Genomic DNA, 18,372 nt, shown 5'->3' with positions numbered 1-18,372 from the left:
TCTGCAGACAACACGCGAAAGTCAGGCAAACGGACACTTCCGGGCTGAGGCCTGAGCTCCTACCTCGCGGGGCTCTTGTGGAACCCACCCCATAACGAGTCTCTCAAGGTGAGGTGGACAGGCCACCATTTTCAGATGCAAACTGCAGAACCTCCCTATAAAAAGCTCATCTGTGAAAACAAAATTCTATGGGGTCAGCTCGGAAGAAAAACTCAAGCTTGCCACATGAATGCTTTGCCCTACAAGCCACGTCGCTGCTGTCTCCCGGAGCATCTCCAAGAAGACTGTGCCCTGCTCCTTTGCAAGATTTGCAGCGGAAAGGGATTTTATCACACTTTAAAAGTGGCCTGTGGTTCTTAACACTACAAAAAGAACTAAACAAAAACCCAAAACAGGAGGAGTTCGATCTGTAATGCCAAGTCAACTATCTAAAAGTTCACACGTGTACATTCTCTGTGTTTCAGGCTGTTTGGGGGACGGTGGGGGCAATCTGCACAGCCATGATTATGAAGGGCTGAGAATCAGAGACCTACAGAAAAAAATTGTCTACCATGGATTTGCTGTAGGCTTTTCTTACTTAGTGGGCGCTCACTTTCCATAAAAAAAAATGTTCTTTTTGGATGTATATACCTGCAAATCTACTAAAAACCAGCTACATACCTTAAATGAGTGAACCGTATTGCCTATGAAATGACAGCTCGATAAAGCTGTTAAAAAATGCTTTTTTTTCAAATGCTCTCACTTTTAATCAGCAAAAGTAAAAAAAAAAAAAAAAAGAAATCATAAACAATAAACAATAAAAAATAAAAATTCCTAGTTTGCTACATAAGCCATGGTGCCTCTGTCACCCAGATACCTAGGTCTGCCTTGGGAGAGCATCCAAAGTTTGCTGGAAGGCACTTTCACTCGGCCCTTTGTATCACACCTACCAGAGCAGGATGGGGAGTGAGCGACCGGGGCTACCGTGTTTGGAACTCACTTGGAACAGGGGCTGATCACAGTCGGTGTAGGTGGGTAAACCAAGGCAACATTCACTCGCTCGCTGCCGTTCTTCGGGCAAATGATCTCGGCCACTCCTTCTGGTCTGGGCTGACTCAGCAACTCCCCTGCAGGAGGAGAGAGAAAATGCGTTAATGAGGTGTGCCTTCATAATGGGACCATTCCACAGAGGAATGCAGCACCCGGGGACTGCGGAAGCCGGGAGGAGGGCAGGTAGTGAGTTGTCTACAGACAACGGACTCAAGAGAACAGATATGCGCCCGGAATCGCAAACCGGCCCTGCTCCCTGCCCGCCGCCTACATTCTCATCTGCATCACCATGGAGAACGTTCTAATGGCTGTGGCGAAGAGGCCATCCTTCCAGACAAAGACAGCATCTGCCACTATTTTCCTCACCTTCCTTTTCATGGACTGACTCCGGAGGTCTTTATCTAGATGTTGTGGCAAATTGAGTGCGGATCCCTAGGGCCCGGAGAAGCTGCCAAGGAGGTGTTCATAATTAGCATTTGGGGCAGATGGGATTCGGACAGACCGTAGCAGCCCTTCAACAAAGCCCTACAGAAATGATCTCGACACGCAGCCGACCAAAGGTGTTATCTAGGTAAACAGCCCAGCTTCACACTGGCAAGAGGATATCCTGGGTAGGTCTGTGTGGGGATTTGAAAGCACCAGCATAAGACTATGTTATGACTAATGGGGTCTAGTAAAAACAGACAGTTAACTTAATGCATTACCACAACACCCAGAGGAAATCTGCGTCCTCTGCACGCCCGGATCTCATCTCTCTACAACTAGACCGTTAAATCCCAAAGAGCAGTGAGGACTTCCATTCCTTACTTTCCCCTCCACCTCGTCTACTTACCGGCAGCACCCTGCCCTCTCTCTGTTCTCATGGCTGGCACTGTGCTGTCGCTCAGAGAAAATTCAGTAACTAGCTTCTAGCTGAGGACAGCACTTGCTACTGCCTAAATCCCCCTATGTAAACCTAGAAAGTAAACAGACCAAACCAAGGACACAAAACGTTTGCCAACTGGGGAAAGATGCTACTGAAAATAAACATCAGCCCTTTGGCAGCCATCACTTAGTAGAACTGATTTGAAAATTCTCAGGGCCCCAGGGGCGCCTGGGTGGCTCTGTCAGTTAAGCCTCCCACTTCAGCTCAGGTCGTGATCTCACAGTTCGTGAGTTCGAGCCCCGCGTCAGGCTCTGTGCTGACGGCTCAGAGCCCGGAGCCTGCTTCAGATTCTGTGTCTCCCCCTCTCTCTGCCCCTCCCCTGCTCACGCTCTCTCTCTGTCCCTCAAAAATAAAGTGTAAAAAAAAAATTCTCTCCCTCCTTCTCCCCCTGCCGCTCCCCTGCTTGCATGCACTCTCCCTCCACCTCTCTCGAGAAATAAAAATAAATTTAAAATTAGAAAAAATTCTAATGAACCCAAAGTTAAGCCAATAAGGGATGATTAGAAAGTCCTTGGCGTCAAAATACCATATTTTGAAATGCCTCACCTTCAGCGGAACTCTCACACTGGTGAGGCACGCCCACGTGCCAGCAGTGAACCGAGAGCTTTAAATGTACCTCTCATTTCGTCTGTGCGATGTCTCTAGGAGGGTCATCCTCACTTTACAAACGAGGTCAGGGAGGTTATGTGGCGTACCCCGAGTCAAGGGCAGGCGAGTGGCAGGCTTGGAATGTGACCTTGGGAAGCCATCTCTGGGATGCTTACTCTTTGCCACGACCGTCCAAGACCTCCCAAAGCGGGAACTGCTTCTTTACGCCAGAACACGTCTCTTCTAAAGGAGCAATCTAAAAACACTCTTCTTACATAATGAACTAAGCGTTGACATATTTGCAGTTTTGTGATAAGACATTCGTTTCCTGCTTCGAGCATTTTTCTGTGGCTTTGGACAATATGAACTGAATGTAATTTGAAGTTCCTTAGCCAAACTACCATAAACACCCAACGACTGCAAAAGGTAATTTCACATGATTAGCTGTACCACGGATACATGGGTATCAAAGCCATACTCTGACACCAACTAAGGAAAGGTTCCAAAACATAAAAATGCAAGTTAAAAATGTAAACACTAAAATGCTACCAAGGCCATAACACGAACCAAAGTGGTGTAGCACGTTAGAGCTGGACGGAAAGTTGGAAGTCATTTGGTCCAAACGCGACCTTCTAAGTCAGAAACCCTCTGAGTCTGGCGGGTCTGTTCCAAGTGTCATGGAGAGCTGTGCATCCCCGGGGAGACGGGAGGAGGTCTGCGACCCTGGTTCTAAGCCCCCTGTCACCTGCTTCCTTACCTGACATTTCTACTCTGCGCTTTCTGTCCCCAGGATCACCCCCAAGGCCTGGACACACTCAGCTTCCATGGTTTCCCCTGGGAACGCTCTCCTGGTGGGCAGAATGCCCACAGGCCTCCTGCAGCCGCCCGAGCGCGGGATCACAGCTGGTTTTGGGGGAGTGGACCCGTTTGCCAGGGTTGCAATTATTTGCAGTAGACCGTTAGGCACCCGTTATGAATTTTTATTAAACTGACAGCTTTAGTGCCCCCTACCCCAGATTCCCAGTATCCTACTGAGCTAGGTAACGGTTTCGTGGAGGCCCTACCCTCAGCAGCACTGCCAGCCGCAGGGGGGGCATGAAAGCTGCAGGCGCCAAGAAGCCTCCCAGGTGTGAAAACTCCACTCGAGGCTGCAGAAAACCCAGCAGCCAAGCTGCACCGTTCACAACCTCCCGCAGGTCCCCGCCCTCCAACAGGCTCCTGCAAGGTGCCGGGATTCTTAGGACGGAAGGAATGTGCCCTGTCGTTAGATTCAGAAAATGAGGAAAACAGCCTTTTCCTCTCAAAAAACATGATCACAAATACAAAAGTGGTTCATAATATGTGTTATCTACTAAAACAGAAGCTGGTCATCTCAAGTTTCTTGCACACAAACTTGATTTTCAAGCTAAAATATTAGCCAGTGTGCCTGCGTGGCTCAGTCAGTTAAGCGTCCGGCTTCGGCTCAGGTCATGATCTCGCAGTTGGTGAGTTCGAGCCCCGCGTCGGGCTCTGTGCTGACAGCTCGGAACCTGGAGCCTGCTTTGGATTCTGTGTCTCTCCCTCTCTCTCTCTCTGCCTGTCCCCCATTCATGTATTGTCCCTCTCTCACAAAAAATAAATAAACATTAGAAAAAGCAACAGCCACTCAGTATCTAAATAGGGAGATCTTACTGTGTGTGAGGAGACACAGGGGATACCGGAGTCTAAGTCAAGGCCTTTCATATGGAGGGTCCCAGCATCTGAGAAAGTCACATGTGCATAAAAGGAACTGTAGCCCTGTATGTTAGGGCCCCCCGAGGAAAGTTATGAAATGTTAGAAGGACAATGAGAAGGACAGAAGAATACTGATTTGCAGGACTCCAAAAGACCTCCAAGAGCAGAGAACACGGTCTCAGAAGACCCATCACATCGATTATCCAGGACTCCACGTTACCAGCATGCTGTTATATACATCAAGGTAAATGACATACAGCAACCACAGAAGAAAAAATGGTGATCGCAGTAGCAGCTAACATTTATTGAGCACTTATTATGCGCTTAGGCTGTCATTGTATCGTGTCACTTAGTCCTCATGACAACACTATGAAGTACCTACAATCCTGTCCTCATTATATACAGAGGTGGCGAGGGAGGCTCAGAGCGGTTAGGTATTCGCCAACAAGGAGGAAGTGGCGAAGCCGAAATTTGGACCCAGGACTATCTGACTTCACTCTTAACCACCATGTAATACTGTCCCGAGGCAAGGACATCGTGATGACTAAAGTAGATAACACAGAAAGTGTTAAATGTTGTGTCCGGCATCCGGTAAGTTCTTGACACTATGACATACTGATGAGATTTTTTTGAGAAGCTTACTTTTCCAACTATATAAAGAATTCATGCGAATATGTGATCGTACCCACATTCTCTACGGTAAAGCCGTACACCAGGATTAGACCGTAAATGATTTACCTGCAAAATACTGCGTCACCAGAAATTTGAAAACTTCAAATGAAAAAATGTTAGATCTATGACACGTCTGTCATCACTAGCAAAAGCCAGTAAAAAAGACAAATCCCAAAGCTGGTGGAAGCTGAAAAAAAAAAAAAAAAAAAAAGCTACATTTACAGAAAATGTGCCGGTGGTGAAGTAAGGATAAATACACACGTGACCTGTTATATTTCCATTTTCAGGAACTTGCTTCCAGGAAGTAGGCCTTTCTCTCTGACAAAAATTATACAATGATTGCTCATAGCAACACTATTTATAAAACAGTGAAAACCTGGTAACCCTCTCAAAAGTCCAACACTGGGGAAATGATTAAAAACTCCGACACACCAGTAAGACGGGATTCTCTGTAGTCGTTACAAATTATGAGACTGACATTTCTGTGAGTCAGTGTCCACTTAGAGCTACATTCTAATTAGAAACATCAACTGACCAAGAACACAGATGAATTCAGAGGGAAAGCGGTCCCTCGAGATTTAAATGGTCCTGGGGTTATTTATTTACTTATTTTATGTTCGAGTCAGTAAGAAAACGAGGCGAAAGCATGCCGGCCGCACACCGAAGGGGAATGCCAGTTTCGAATGCTAGTGCTTTCTGTACGGTTGGAGATGGTCCGTTCACGTGCGGCACACAATGCAGTCAGTCTTCCTGAAAAAGCAGAACTTTGGCCCGAAGAACAGAACACTGCATTCACTGAAGCTGTTTTAGGCCACTGCCCAGTCTCCTTGTGCCCGTTAAAGTTATGAAAAACTGTCCTTAATTACTCCGGCTCAAGATTTCTGGCATTAAAAAGCTGCCACATCAACCGTTTTCCCCCCTGTGGAAGAACAGAACGCTAAGTTTTATTATGTTTTTTTTTTTTTTTAAAAGAAAATCAACAGAAGTGGAAGGAACTTTTTCATCTTTTTCTGCAAAGCATCAGAATTCTCAAGCATTAAGCACTTTACACAGAATACGACAAATGTGTCATACTGATGAGTCAAATCGCAATATTAAAAGCCCCTTACATTTCTTTTTAGTGCAAATAAAAGCCACTTCCCTGATCCAGAATGAAGATCTAAATTACGAACATCCCTCAAAACAGCCAAAGTGGTCTAGACAGTAAAAGAAACAAGTATATAGGTTCTATTAGGTAAGGAACTCTCTAGATGTCTTCGGGACCTCTTTCGCTCTAATATTCTAAAATTCACCCCCTTGCTCTCCCCACCCCAAAGTCTACTGTTGTACTTCAATTAAATGTGACTCTGGACGTAGCTATGTTGAGATCCGTGAATACTGTTTCCCACATCTCCCCTGGGCAAAGGCAGCGTCCTCTGAAACCAGTGAGCAGGAAGTCCCCCACTTTCCAAGCCCATCGAGGTATCAGGCAGCAAAGACCAGAGAACTACACCCTGATTACTTCATGTGGAAGAGGAAGGCCGGATAGAGATAACAGGACACCCTGTCTTAAGACAAAATAAAGCCCAGAAAGTATATACACGGCAGAAGTAAACATCCGACGTTAAAACGCTCAATTTAAAAACACGCCACCGTACACACCTAAGGGTGTGAGAAAAGGCAGAAGAGACCCCCCCGATATCTGCTGGTTCCAACATAACCATCTGTACGCTTGGCTGCCATTTCAGAGGAGGACCCCCCCATGCCCGCACCCCCCCCTCCCCCACAGGACCACAGCTGGGTGGCTCCTGGTTGGCCACCGCTCAGAAGAAATGAAATAAAGAGATCAGGTTGTACGTTTTGGTAATCTCAACTTTAAAAGAAATTCCCTTTTGTTAAGTAGCTTTGTTCTCAGCCCTTTGATTGTGAATTATAACTTTTTAGGGGGAGAGAAAGTGACATGCAGGAGGGAGTGGGGCACGTCTTTGTAAAGAGCAGAGACAGAGCTGGGCCAGAAGTGTGCCCATCACTGGGAATCACCTTTCTCAGGATAGGGAATAGTGCAGACCCCCGGAGGGGTTGCCCCAGGCCAGACCCGCCCACTCTTAGCCGAAGCCAGCCGGCAGGGACCCATCCTCTGGGCGAGGACAAAATTGCCTGGGAAGCTGTCTGGAGGTGGGTGGAACATGCTGTCAAACTCACTGGATGGGGCACTGGCTGGAGTCCTTGGACAGTTACTCCCGTGGGTGCGGCCGAATTTACGGGAACACCAGCTGAGACACCGTCAAGACTCTCTGGAAGGTGCCCAGGGAGCTGCTACTGAACTTGCCAGGAAACCAGCTGGGGTACCCGGAGACTGGGCAGGAATCTTCCCGCTGGGTCACTGGAAGTCAGCTGGGATGCCTACAGATACTGTCCAGCACTCGGCCACACGTACTTGTAGAGAGTTCCGGGACTCAGACTGGTCTCCTAAACTGCAGGGATGCTGCTTTCTTCCTGTGAGCAGAGTCTGCTTTTGGCTCAATTAGTTCCTCTTGGAAACGAGTCCACGATAGGACCGCTTAATAGCCGGATGCATCCTAAGGCACGCATTCCAAAGGCAGCTGCAAAAACTCACACCATCAGAAATTATGAACTTCTTGTAGAACTGTATTTTCATTTTCACTATACAGCCCTTCAATTCTTCAAATTGTAGGCATCTACTGAGTTCTGGGCGATTTAGCAATGTAAAGACATTGCCGTCTCCAGCCATTTGTTGCATTCCCAAGACCAGTTTTGACTCTGAAAGCTGAGACTTCTTCAAAAAAAGAAAAAAGAAAACCGCCCACATGCCCTTCTGTGCCGCGAGGCTTTGGGGACAGTTTACAAAGCCTTATCCGTAAGAGTACACTCTCTAAGCCAAACAGAAGCAGGCCAACTGGGGTCATGGAGATGCCCTTGAACTAGAGGTGCGACTCAGGACCTATCGTCAGTGAGTCGTCATGGCCTGCTCTCAGGCTGCGCTAGACAAATTCAGTGTCAACATTTGGCCTCAACTTCCAACGTCCTCCAAGGTGGTGGCTGGCGGTGGTGACAGTTAGAGGCAAGAGGAAAAACAAAGGTCACGCGCTTGATTCCTCTATGACTCACACAACGATTCTCACCTGTGAAGTCCTCAGACTCTCCTGATGAGTAGTGGAAGCCAAGCCAAGGGGGACCCGCCCCCCTGGGCACAGATGACGGACACCTTTCATATTCCTTTTATGGAAGATGCTCCACCTGGAGTGAACGAGCTCGGCTTCTCCTTGTTTAGCCCAGTTCCTAAGAGAGGATGACTGTCCTCATAGTAATGTCTGCTTACTAATCACATAAAGCTTTGTTTGCTTGGTTGGTTGAGGGACAGACGGAAGTGACTGAATACCTCAGGCGTGCCAGGCCGAGAAGAGCTGCATCCCGCCCCTCCCTGGTGGATAATGACTCAGGTCTCTTCTAGATCAGAAGAGTTGTGACCTAAGAGCACAGCGCCCCTTTCCAGAGCATTCGACCAGAGTTCAACCGAGGGAAAACTGCCAACACAATTTCTTTTCAAAGCGCCACCTGAGTTTTGTCACTTCCTTCACATTACAATTCCTACTTCCTTTTCTTCATGTCTGTTTACCTTTTTTGGTTTTTTATTCGCACACATCCAATCCTTGGTACCATACTCTCTTACCACTGCCTCACGCTTGGCTCGCTCAAGTCCCCTTTCCTACGGCACCCTATCTCCATCACCGCCAATGGAGTAAGAGCCCCATCCCCTCCCCCCTCAGGCCGCTCCTCTATCTAGACTCCCCACCTGCTGAAAAGTTTCAGGGTCTCTGAATCGCCAGAGTTGCCTTCCCCGGGCGTTCATCACAGCACTGGGACAAGATACCAGAATGAAACTTCATGAGGCTTCCACCTTTAAGTGTGAGGTTCCAACAGACACCACATAAATATTCCTGGGAGCCGGAATAAACATCCAGGACAGCAGGTGAACCTGGCTGGGGTGGCATTTATTAACACGGACGAGAAATGATTCCAGGGAAGGTGCAGTATGTTCAGGAGCCTACCAGGAAGGCCTTTGTATCTAAAAGAGTGAACACTAGCAAAAGAAATGATTATATCAAAGTTCTTCACCCTTTCTGATCTCAAAGTCTCCATCAGTCCCACATTAGCCCAGATAACACACAAATTACAATGACACCAAAACAAGATATCTTGCCTTTAGATTATATACAAGATTTCTCTTGAATGTCTAAAAATAAACCACCGTTCATCCTAGAAACGTAGAACTATGAGGCACTACTTGAACCTTAGATGAGGTGGTTTTCTGACAGGAAAGCATTTCATACCAATGGCAAGCACATTTTATTTTATTATTTGTTGTAAAGTTTATTTATTTATTTTGAGAGAGAGAGAGAGGGCACGCGCGCGCATGAGCGTAAGCGGGCGAGGGGCAGGGAGAGAGGGAGAGACAGAATCCCAAGCAGGCTCCCTGCTGTCAGCACAGAGCCTGATGCAAGGCTCTATCTCACAAAGCATGAGATCATGACTTGAGCCAGAACCAAGAGTTGGATGCTCAACCGAATGAGCCACCCAGGCGCCCCAATGTCAGCACATTTTAAAAACTCGCACCCATAAGAAGTACCAAGGGCTGGTCCAATGAGTGCCAACAAATTCGTGCGAGTAAATCAATAATGTGAGAAGGTAAAGAAAGCTTCCAGAGTTGAAGTGACTCACAGAGGCCAGCTAAGGCCCTCCACAACACTACTCTCGTAGCAGCAACAACAAACGCGAAGCAAATGAACCCACTACATACGTAACGAATATCCCACCAGAGTTATGATCCGAAGTTGACTGGTTGGCTTCTGGCTCAGCAGAAATGGCCCCCGGAAAATGCTCATGTGGACTTAACACTGTCCTGTCCTCAGTGACCCTTAGAAGGTCGGCCAGGGTCTAACCCAAACCAAAGCTGGCCGGGGGCAGAAAGATGCACTGCCCCTTCCCCTTCTGTCACTGACTCAACAACTTGCCTCTCAGACGCACGGGCCTGTCACTTGGCTCCATTTTCATTGCTAAGGGTTTATAGAAATACAAATCCACCCAAGAAAGGAAAAATATTTCCCTTTTTCCTGCTCTGGATAAAGTTCCAACAGACTTGGCTCAGGATTAGACATCCTTCACAGATCAAAGTGTGTGGGGGGGAAGGTGGCGGGGGAAGAAGCTGAGCCCGAACCCAGCTCGGCCTTCCCACTCTCAAAATGCAAGTGAGGATTATAAAAAGCCCCTGCCGCTGGACTGAAGTGCTTTCAAAAGGTTACTCTTTATTTGGAGAGCCTGTCACCTACTTCTTACTGGAAACGGTTCCAGGCTCGGAGAAGTTCACGCGGACACATGGAAGCGTTCTGACTAAAACTGTCTCTCTCCAACCGTAGCTTTCCATCCAACTGAAAATGGGAGGAACTTTTATGGCCTGACCTGAACTTTAATTTTTTTTAATGCTTATTTATGTTTTGAGAGAGAAAGAGAGACAGAGTGTGAGCGGGGGAGGGGCAGAGAGAGAGGGAGACACAGAATCGGAAGCAGGCTCCAGGCACAGAGCCCGATGCGGGGGCTCGAACTCATGAACCACGAGATCATGATCTGAGCTGAAGCCGGACGCTTGACCGACTGAGTGGCCCAGGCGCCCCTACCTGGCCTGAAATTTAAAACACTGGCCCAACAGCCTTATCAAAATCGACCTGATTCGGAAATACTAGGCTGATCAGAAGTCGTACATTAGCCGGTCTCCTAACAGGGAAGATGAGAAGATTTCTGCAAACACATTTTTCTCGGAGGGAAAAGGAGTGACTGTCAGGCTAGGTGCGGGGAGCCGAGGAGCCCCTGCAGGGGCCTGGGAGACCAGAGAAGCCCACAAACTTAAGGCTGGAAGGAGCCCTGAGACGGTCCAGCTTGTTTCTTCTGCACACGGTGGGGATCTCCCACCCGCATAAACAAACACCATAGGAGAGCCTACTGTAGCTGGGGTCCTCATTCAACATGAGCTTCACTTTACCTACTCCCCCTGCCCGAGTCTCATTCCCAGGAGATGCAGACTGGACCTGGGGCCACTGTAAACAAGCAACGAGCATCCATGATGATCTGGGAAGTATGGCACCAACAATGGAAACCCAGAACTCGTTGGCCTAGCCTCTCAAAAGGGGTCATTAAGAACAAGAATGAACTCCTTATATTTCAATGGCATCTCGTCTTGAAACAGATGTAGCTGGCTTCCAAACTGAAGCCTAAATACAGTTAGACAAAGAAAAGAACGCAATCCTGACGCCATTAAACCCATTAGAAAGTGTCGCATCGCCAAACAGGACTAGCTTCACCTGGGGAAAGGGTAGCGCCTCGAAGGAACCAATTCTCGGAGCAGCTCGATCTGTGCGGAGCCCATCACTTGACGAGGCCACTTGCCTTGCCATGGCCTCCATTTCCCCTGTCTTGAGTTTTCACTGATACATTGGACCAAGATGCAACTACCTATGAAGCACTGTCACCTGGATGCTGACATGTCCACAATCAAACTCTTGACTCCACTGGCCCCATGTAAGCACCACAAGCGCGGGGACTTCCCTTGCTCACTGTTGGATCCCAAGCAACCAGAACAGTGCCCGGCACACAGCAGGCCCTCGGTACATGGTGAACAACTGAATCAGCCAATTGCTGAATCCACAGATGGAGGGCATATCCAAGGCAGCCTCTCCAGGTCCCTCAGGTCTGTGGTTCCAAATCTGACACTGGTCAGCACACAGTCAGGCCGTTAGGGCCAAAGTCTGCACCCTCTTCTTCCAAAGGGTACCCAGATGCCCAGTGAGGGCAGGTTTCCTAACCTCCCGCACGATGCTGCCGGGTGCGACAACCAGAAGTGCTGCGGGAAGTCAGCCTGCTTCTCCGTCGTACTTGGTTCTGTCGTCTTTTTCAAACTGAAGAGAAAGCCATCACAAAGTCAAAATCCATTTGGGGAGATTCTAATGCCAACGTCTTAAAATATTTTTTAAACTTTAAGGATTGCATCGTTCAGAGACTCTTTAGGGAAACCTGTAAGTGTAGCTAAAAATGCCCTCTGCTGAACTGTAGCTGAAAATGGGTTATTTTGAGAGTAGTAGGAGTGAGGGTTGGGGGGGGCACGGGGAAGCAGAGATACCACAAATTATTTAATGCTCCGGATGTGGGGAAGGGGAGACTACAGCTGCAGTAATATCTCAGCGCCTCCCCCTGGGTGGTTCAGTCGGTTAAGTGTCCGGCTTCGGCTCAGGTCATGATCTCACGGTCTGTGAGTTCAAGCCCCGTATCAGGCTCTGTGCTGCCAGCTCGGAGCCTGGAGCCTGCTTTGGACTCTATATCTCCCTCTCTCCAATGTTCCTCCCGCACTCGCTCGCTCTCTCTCTCTCTCAAAAATAAAGATTTAAAAAAAAATAAAATTTAACTTAAAGATCTCAGCGCCTCCCTTCTGTCCCTGGGCTTGTGGTTTCCTCACACCTGTGCGCTGATCAGCACCCCGCCGGGTTCTCCACATCGCTGGAGTTCTTGCTCCCTCTTCTCCAGTCTTCTATCCTGCAAACTCTAGTTACCTCACTCTCCGTAATGCAGGGAATCTGCCAGGCCGCCTCAGTGTCGCTCCCTGCACTGCAGCTGAGGGTACTCAGCTGGGGCAGCTATGGGGCTCACTTCCTTGGTTTCCCATCTCTCAGGATCCTTGTCCTTTGTTGCCTAATGCTCAGGGTCTTGAAAGTCACCATTTTATATATTTTGTTGGTTTGTTTTGTTTTCGGGTGCGAGGGTCAATACAGTCTGTCACTGCGGTGAGCAGATAAGACTCATGGTGTATCCACAGGATGGAATACTAGTCAGCAAGAAAAAGGAAGGAACCCGTGGACGTATGCCACATGGATGAATCCACAAGTACCTGCTGAAGTCAGTGAAGCCAGAACAAACGCGAGCACATATTGTACGACTCGGCGAAACAAAACTCTAGAAAATGCAAGCTAAACTATAGTGACAGAGATCGTGGTTGCCTGGGGTGAGGTGGGGGACAGTAAGAGACTGGGTGAGAAGAGGAAAGAGGAAATGTTTGAGGGAAACAGATTTGCTCGTTATCTTGATTGTGGTGATGATTTTATGGGTAGCTACATATCAAAACTTACTGAACTACACGCTTTCAAATTATGCATTTTACTCTATTCCAGTTATATCCCAACTATATCTCAACTAAAAACAAACAAAATTAGGGGCACCTGGGTGGCTCAGTCGGGTAAGTGTTCGACTTCAGCTCAAGTCATGATCTCACGGTTCCTGGGTTTGAGCCCCGTGTCAGGTTCTGTGCTGACAGCTTGGGTTCTGTGTGTCCCCCTCTCTCTGTCCCTCCCCCACTCATGCTCTGTCTCTCTCTCTCTCTTAAAAACATTATAAAATGTCTTTAGCGGTGCCTGGGTAGCTCAGTCATTTAAGCGTCTGACTTTGGCTCAGGTCATGATCTCACAGCTTGTGAGTTTGAGCCCCACATTGGGCTCTGAGATGACAGCTTGGAGCCTGGAGCCTGCTTCGGATTCTCTCTCTGCCCCTTTCCCAGCTCACACTCTGTCTCTCTGTCTCAAAAATAAATAAACATTAAAAAAAAGTCTTTCAAACAAACAAACAAACAAACAAAATAAAGCCAAACCCTACAATTAATCAAAAACCTAAGCTATCACCAAGAAACTCCAATTGGTGTGAGGGCATGAGCATCCTACCCAAGAAAATGAAGTGCTTGACAGAGTCTGGGGAGGACAAATTTCATTTACCATATCCCATTAGTTTCATGCTGAAGAATCAAGGCTCTCAGATCAAATGCACAGAAGGCAGAAATGCCATATACGCATGTATCTTTTGGCCAAGATTCTTTTTCCAGCTTGTATTTACGATTATTTCCCTGGTGCCTCACTGTACTATTTGTAAGAGAAAAAAGTACATTGTTAGATGAATTCAAGCTGAAGCTCTACTCAATCCTGTAGGAAGTTCTAATATTAAAAATACTAGATACTAGGGGCACTTGGGTGGCTCAGTTGGTTAAGCATCTGACTTCAGCTCAGATCATGATCTTGCAGTCTGTGAGTTCGAGTCCCGCGTCAGGCTCTGTGCTGACAGCTCAGAGCCTGAAGCCTGCTTCAGAATCCCTGTTTCCCTCTCTCTCTCTGCCTTTCCCCTGCTTGCACTCTGTCTCTGTCTCTCTCTCAAAAATAAATAAAAAACATGGGGCACTTGGGTGGCTCAGTTGGTTGAGCGACTGACTTTGGCTCAGGTCATGATCTCACAGCTTGTGGGTTCAAGCCCTGCGTTGGGCTCTGTGCTAACGGCTTGGAGCCTGGGGGCTGCTTCAGATTCTGTCTCTCTCTCTGCCCCTACCCCACTCACATTCTCTCAAAAATCAATAAACATTAAAAAAGTTTTTTAATAAATAAAAAACATTAAAAATTTAAAAAACTAGATACTATCTAATATCTAATAATAATTGGTAGGTGATGTTACCTACAAATGACCATTAAATTAGTGGGACAAAGTAGTTAAAGATCATTGATAGTTTTAAACTTCCAAGAAGTAGCAATAATATGGAAAGCACCAAGGACGGCTTCTACAGGACACACGTGCTAGAGCTGGAATATAAAGTAAGTCAAGGGGTAATATACCCACTCACCTCTAATCACCTAGAGACATGGAAACTTGCTTTCTTTCTTCTCCTCTTCCTCTTCTGGAAACTACTCTCTGCCTATTGCAAGGTTAAGAGTACTGGGGCGCATGCGTGGCTCAGTCGGCTGAGCATCCGACTCTTGATTTTGGCTCAAGTCACGATCTCACGATTTGTGAGTCTGAGCCCCGCATCAGGCCCTGCGCTCATAGTGTGGAGCCTGCTTGGGATTCTCTCTCCCTCCCTCTGCCCCTCTCCTGCTCATGCTCTCTCCCTCTCTCTCAAATTAAATGAAGAAACTTAAGGTATTATTACATACAAGTGAGACATACACTTTAGTTCCTCCAACACTATTCCACCAAACTTCTAGAAGAAGACAAGGCTAAGGGGGAGGACACTGGCTCCTTTCAGTCTTGAAGCACAGAGTAATCCAGTGACGGACTCACAAAATTAGCTCAAAAGAGCATCACCTTCCCTCCACTTAGACTGGAAATTACACCTGGAAAAGTGACCATAATAATCTCTATCATCTGTGATAAAATTTGCCCTGCTTTTTATGGGAGGAAAAATCTCCTTTATTTCTTGGGCTGAGAAATTATACCAAATTATACCCAAACTCTTTAATTGAAGCCAAATTTGTATCAGAGGTTACCAGCCTCATAAAGCCATTTGAACCAAAAAGCATAGGCAGTTGACAACCTACAAACATTTGACTTTCAAAAACACATGGCCCCATGCCTCTTAGCAGTGATGCTTTTAACAATTCCGCCTAAGCAAGCCTCCTCCCGACCTGTGTCCTTGGCCCCAGCCTCTCAGCCTCCTTGCAGCCATGATCCTGAAGCCCATCCCAGTCCACAGATGTGGGAGGTCTTACCTTTTCCTATCTTTGTCCTCACTGTGGCTCTAGCCCATATCTATCCACACAGCCTCACCCATACTTTCCACTATGGACCCAGAGTGCCAAGACCTATGGCCACCAATGCTCTTCCATAACTTTGTAGGTTAGATGGGCTTTGTGGTCTAGCCAAAGCCAAACCAGTATTCGGAGTATCGCCCCTTCAGGGCCATGCCTTTCCCTTTAGAGTCAGCAGACAAAAAAGAATTTTTGGAACACAGCCCTTAGTAGGTTAAGGACAATCCACATAATCCAACAGCAAACTCTGTCCTCTCCCCCCACAGACCCCTATTAAAAGGGATTCCTGAGGCACAAGCAGTATCACACAGGTGACATCACACAGGTGACATCAGTCTTCTATACCTAGTTCATTGCTTAATGCATCCCCAGATTTTCTCCAACACAAGAGCGACAGAGATTGCTAATTTTTCCAAGAGAGAGGGGAGAAGGATCAAAATGGGATGAATACTCTGGCAAAGTCTGAAGGCCACTTGTCCACCGTGTGACCCTGGGGAAGTTATCTAGCCTCTCTGAGCCTCATCGTATCATCTGTGAACTAGGGATAATAAATGCCAAACATACACCTCAAGAATTAAATTGACCTAACCCTATTCTCGGCACATCGTAGCAGCTCACTAAATGTTCATTTCTTCCTCGTATCCTTGCCAATCTGAAACATAAAAACCAAGGCTGATGCAAAAATAACTTCTGAAAAGAGATGTGTTTACTGATGAGCAATTGAAAAGGCCTGACTTTTCTATCCCTGTCCCTGAAGTCCCTGTTGCTACCATTATCTTATATCCCGCCTCCCAGGCAGCACATGTCTGCTAAAGAGCATCTAGCGCTTTTGCACATTTCTAAAAGGAGAGTAAATTTGTGCCTCTTCTTTGGAGAGAAATCTCCAGAGTACCCCCCCAGGTACTTTTTCTGTGGCTATCATTTGACAAATGTCAAAGGACAGAGTCGCAAGGACTTCTTCGTTATCGTTTCTAATGTAAAAGACTGAAACAACTCAAATGGTTGTTGAAGCCTGGTTAGATAAATGCAGCTTACATCAGTAATATAAAAAAGAGAACCAGACAGCTCCTGACATATCAATACATCCAGAGAGAATTTTTAACTTAAAAAAAACAACCAAAAAGACCCAAAGCAGTGCTTCTATTCTGCTACCATTGAGGGGGACGGGTAGACTTCTCCCTTCTCCTGTTTATACATGCAAACATATATTGGTAAAAACACAGAGCATCTCTGCAATGACACCCAGAAATCCTGCTTGTCTCCAGCGGGGGCAATGGATGGCCATGGACAAGAGAGAAGACTTTCTTTTCCCCATACAGTATTTGGCACCTTTTGAAAGGTGTCTACCACTCACATAGACTATCTGTTAAACATAAAACTTAAGTGGCGCCTGACTGGCTCAGTTGGTACAAGCTGATCGACTCTTGATCTCCGGGTTGTGAGTTTGAGCCCCGTGTTGGGCGTAGATATTACTCTAAAATATATTTAATTTTTTTTTTTAATTTTTTTTTCAACATTTATTTATTTTTGGGACAGAGAGAGACAGAGCATGAACGGGGGAGGGGCAGAGAGAGAGGGAGACACAGAATCGGAAACAGGCTCCAGGCTCTGAGCCATCAGCCCAGAGCCTGACGCGGGGCTCGAACTCACAGACCGCGAGATCGTGACCTGGCTGAAGTCGGACGCTTAACCGACTGCGCCACCCAGGCGCCCCTATTTAATTTTTTTTTAATGTTTATTTATTTTTGAGACAGAGAGAGACAGAGCATGAATGGGGGAGGGGCAGAGAGAGAGGGAGACACAGAATCGGAAGCAGGCCCCAGGCTCTGAGCCATCAGCCCAGGGCCCGACGCGGGGCTCGCACTCATGAACCGTGAGATCGTGACCTGAGCCGAAGTCGGATGCTCAACCGACTGAGCCACCCAGGCGCCCCTCTAAAATATATTTAAAGTGATATTTATATTAAATATTTAAAATAAAACAAATAAACTTAAAACAATCTATACCAGTATAATTGTTTCCCCTTTTCTCTCTAGAATGGCTTTCTTGTTTTTTAAAAAAGATTTCTTTTTTTTTATTTTTATTTTTTTAACATTTATTTATTTTGAGACAGAGAGAGACAGAACATGAGCAGGGGAGGGTCAGAGAGAGAGGGAGACACAGAATCCGAAACAGGCTCCAGGCTCTGAGCTGTCAGCCCAGAGCCTGACGCGGGGCTCGAACTCACGGACCGTGAGATCGTGACCTGAGCCGAAGTCGGAAGCCCAACCGACTGAGCCACCCAGGCGCCCCTAAAAAAGATTTCTTTACATTTATGTTTTAATTATAAAAAAGTTAACATGTGCTGGTTTTAATAATTAACATAAAATGTGTAAAGGAAAGGTTATAATCACTTTCCTCCCTTTACTCCTTCCCAAGTACCCAGGTTGTCTTCCTTACCTCTCTCCCTGCTCGGCTCGAACGTAGCGATAATGCATATTTACACACCCGGGATGTTTTGGTTGATTTCTATCAGGCAGAATCTTACCATATGTACAAGTGCAACATTCTTTTCTTTCATCCGACTGCATATTATCTGACAGTTGTGCCAGGATGGGAACTATATTTGCTCCCAGTTTCTTGATTCATCTAGTGTCAACCTTTTTCTCTTCCTTGGCCCTCGGCCCTCCCTGCCCGCACTCACACAATTTTATATAAATGGACTCAGGTCACAAAATAATTTTTAATGGGGTCTCTTTGTTTAGTTGCTTTCTGCCACCGCTCCCCCCCCAACCCATTTCCTAGACAGTCTCCTGCGCCCTTGGAGGGTGAGTCTGCGTGCCCACATTGCCACCCTGAAGTCCCCCC

General features: G+C 46.9%; 1 protein-coding gene across 8 annotated transcripts in view; it reads right to left on the bottom strand.

Moving 5' to 3' along the window:
- MFHAS1 (multifunctional ROCO family signaling regulator 1) overlaps window positions 1-18,372 on the bottom strand; it is a 100,698-nt gene that overhangs the window by 12,050 nt on the left and 70,276 nt on the right. For 6 of the 8 annotated variants that reach the window (XM_047090576.1, XM_047090577.1, XM_047090572.1 and 3 more), the window contains exon 2: window positions 980-1,106. In XM_047090576.1, the coding sequence (XP_046946532.1) occupies window positions 980-1,106 (127 nt within the window). Of the gene's footprint in view, window positions 1-929; window positions 1,107-18,372 lie in introns of all 8 variants that reach the window. The other 2 variants (XM_047090578.1, XM_047090579.1) reach the window with 1 other exon arrangement.

Source organism: Lynx rufus, unplaced genomic scaffold (assembly GCF_022079265.1).
Source record: "Lynx rufus isolate CCGP_SWC_20201006 ecotype Redwood Valley unplaced genomic scaffold, mLynRuf1.p SCAF_3, whole genome shotgun sequence".
In the NCBI taxonomy this organism is placed as follows: Eukaryota; Metazoa; Chordata; class Mammalia; order Carnivora; family Felidae; genus Lynx; species Lynx rufus.
This window is presented reverse-complemented; position numbering and strand designations above follow the sequence as displayed.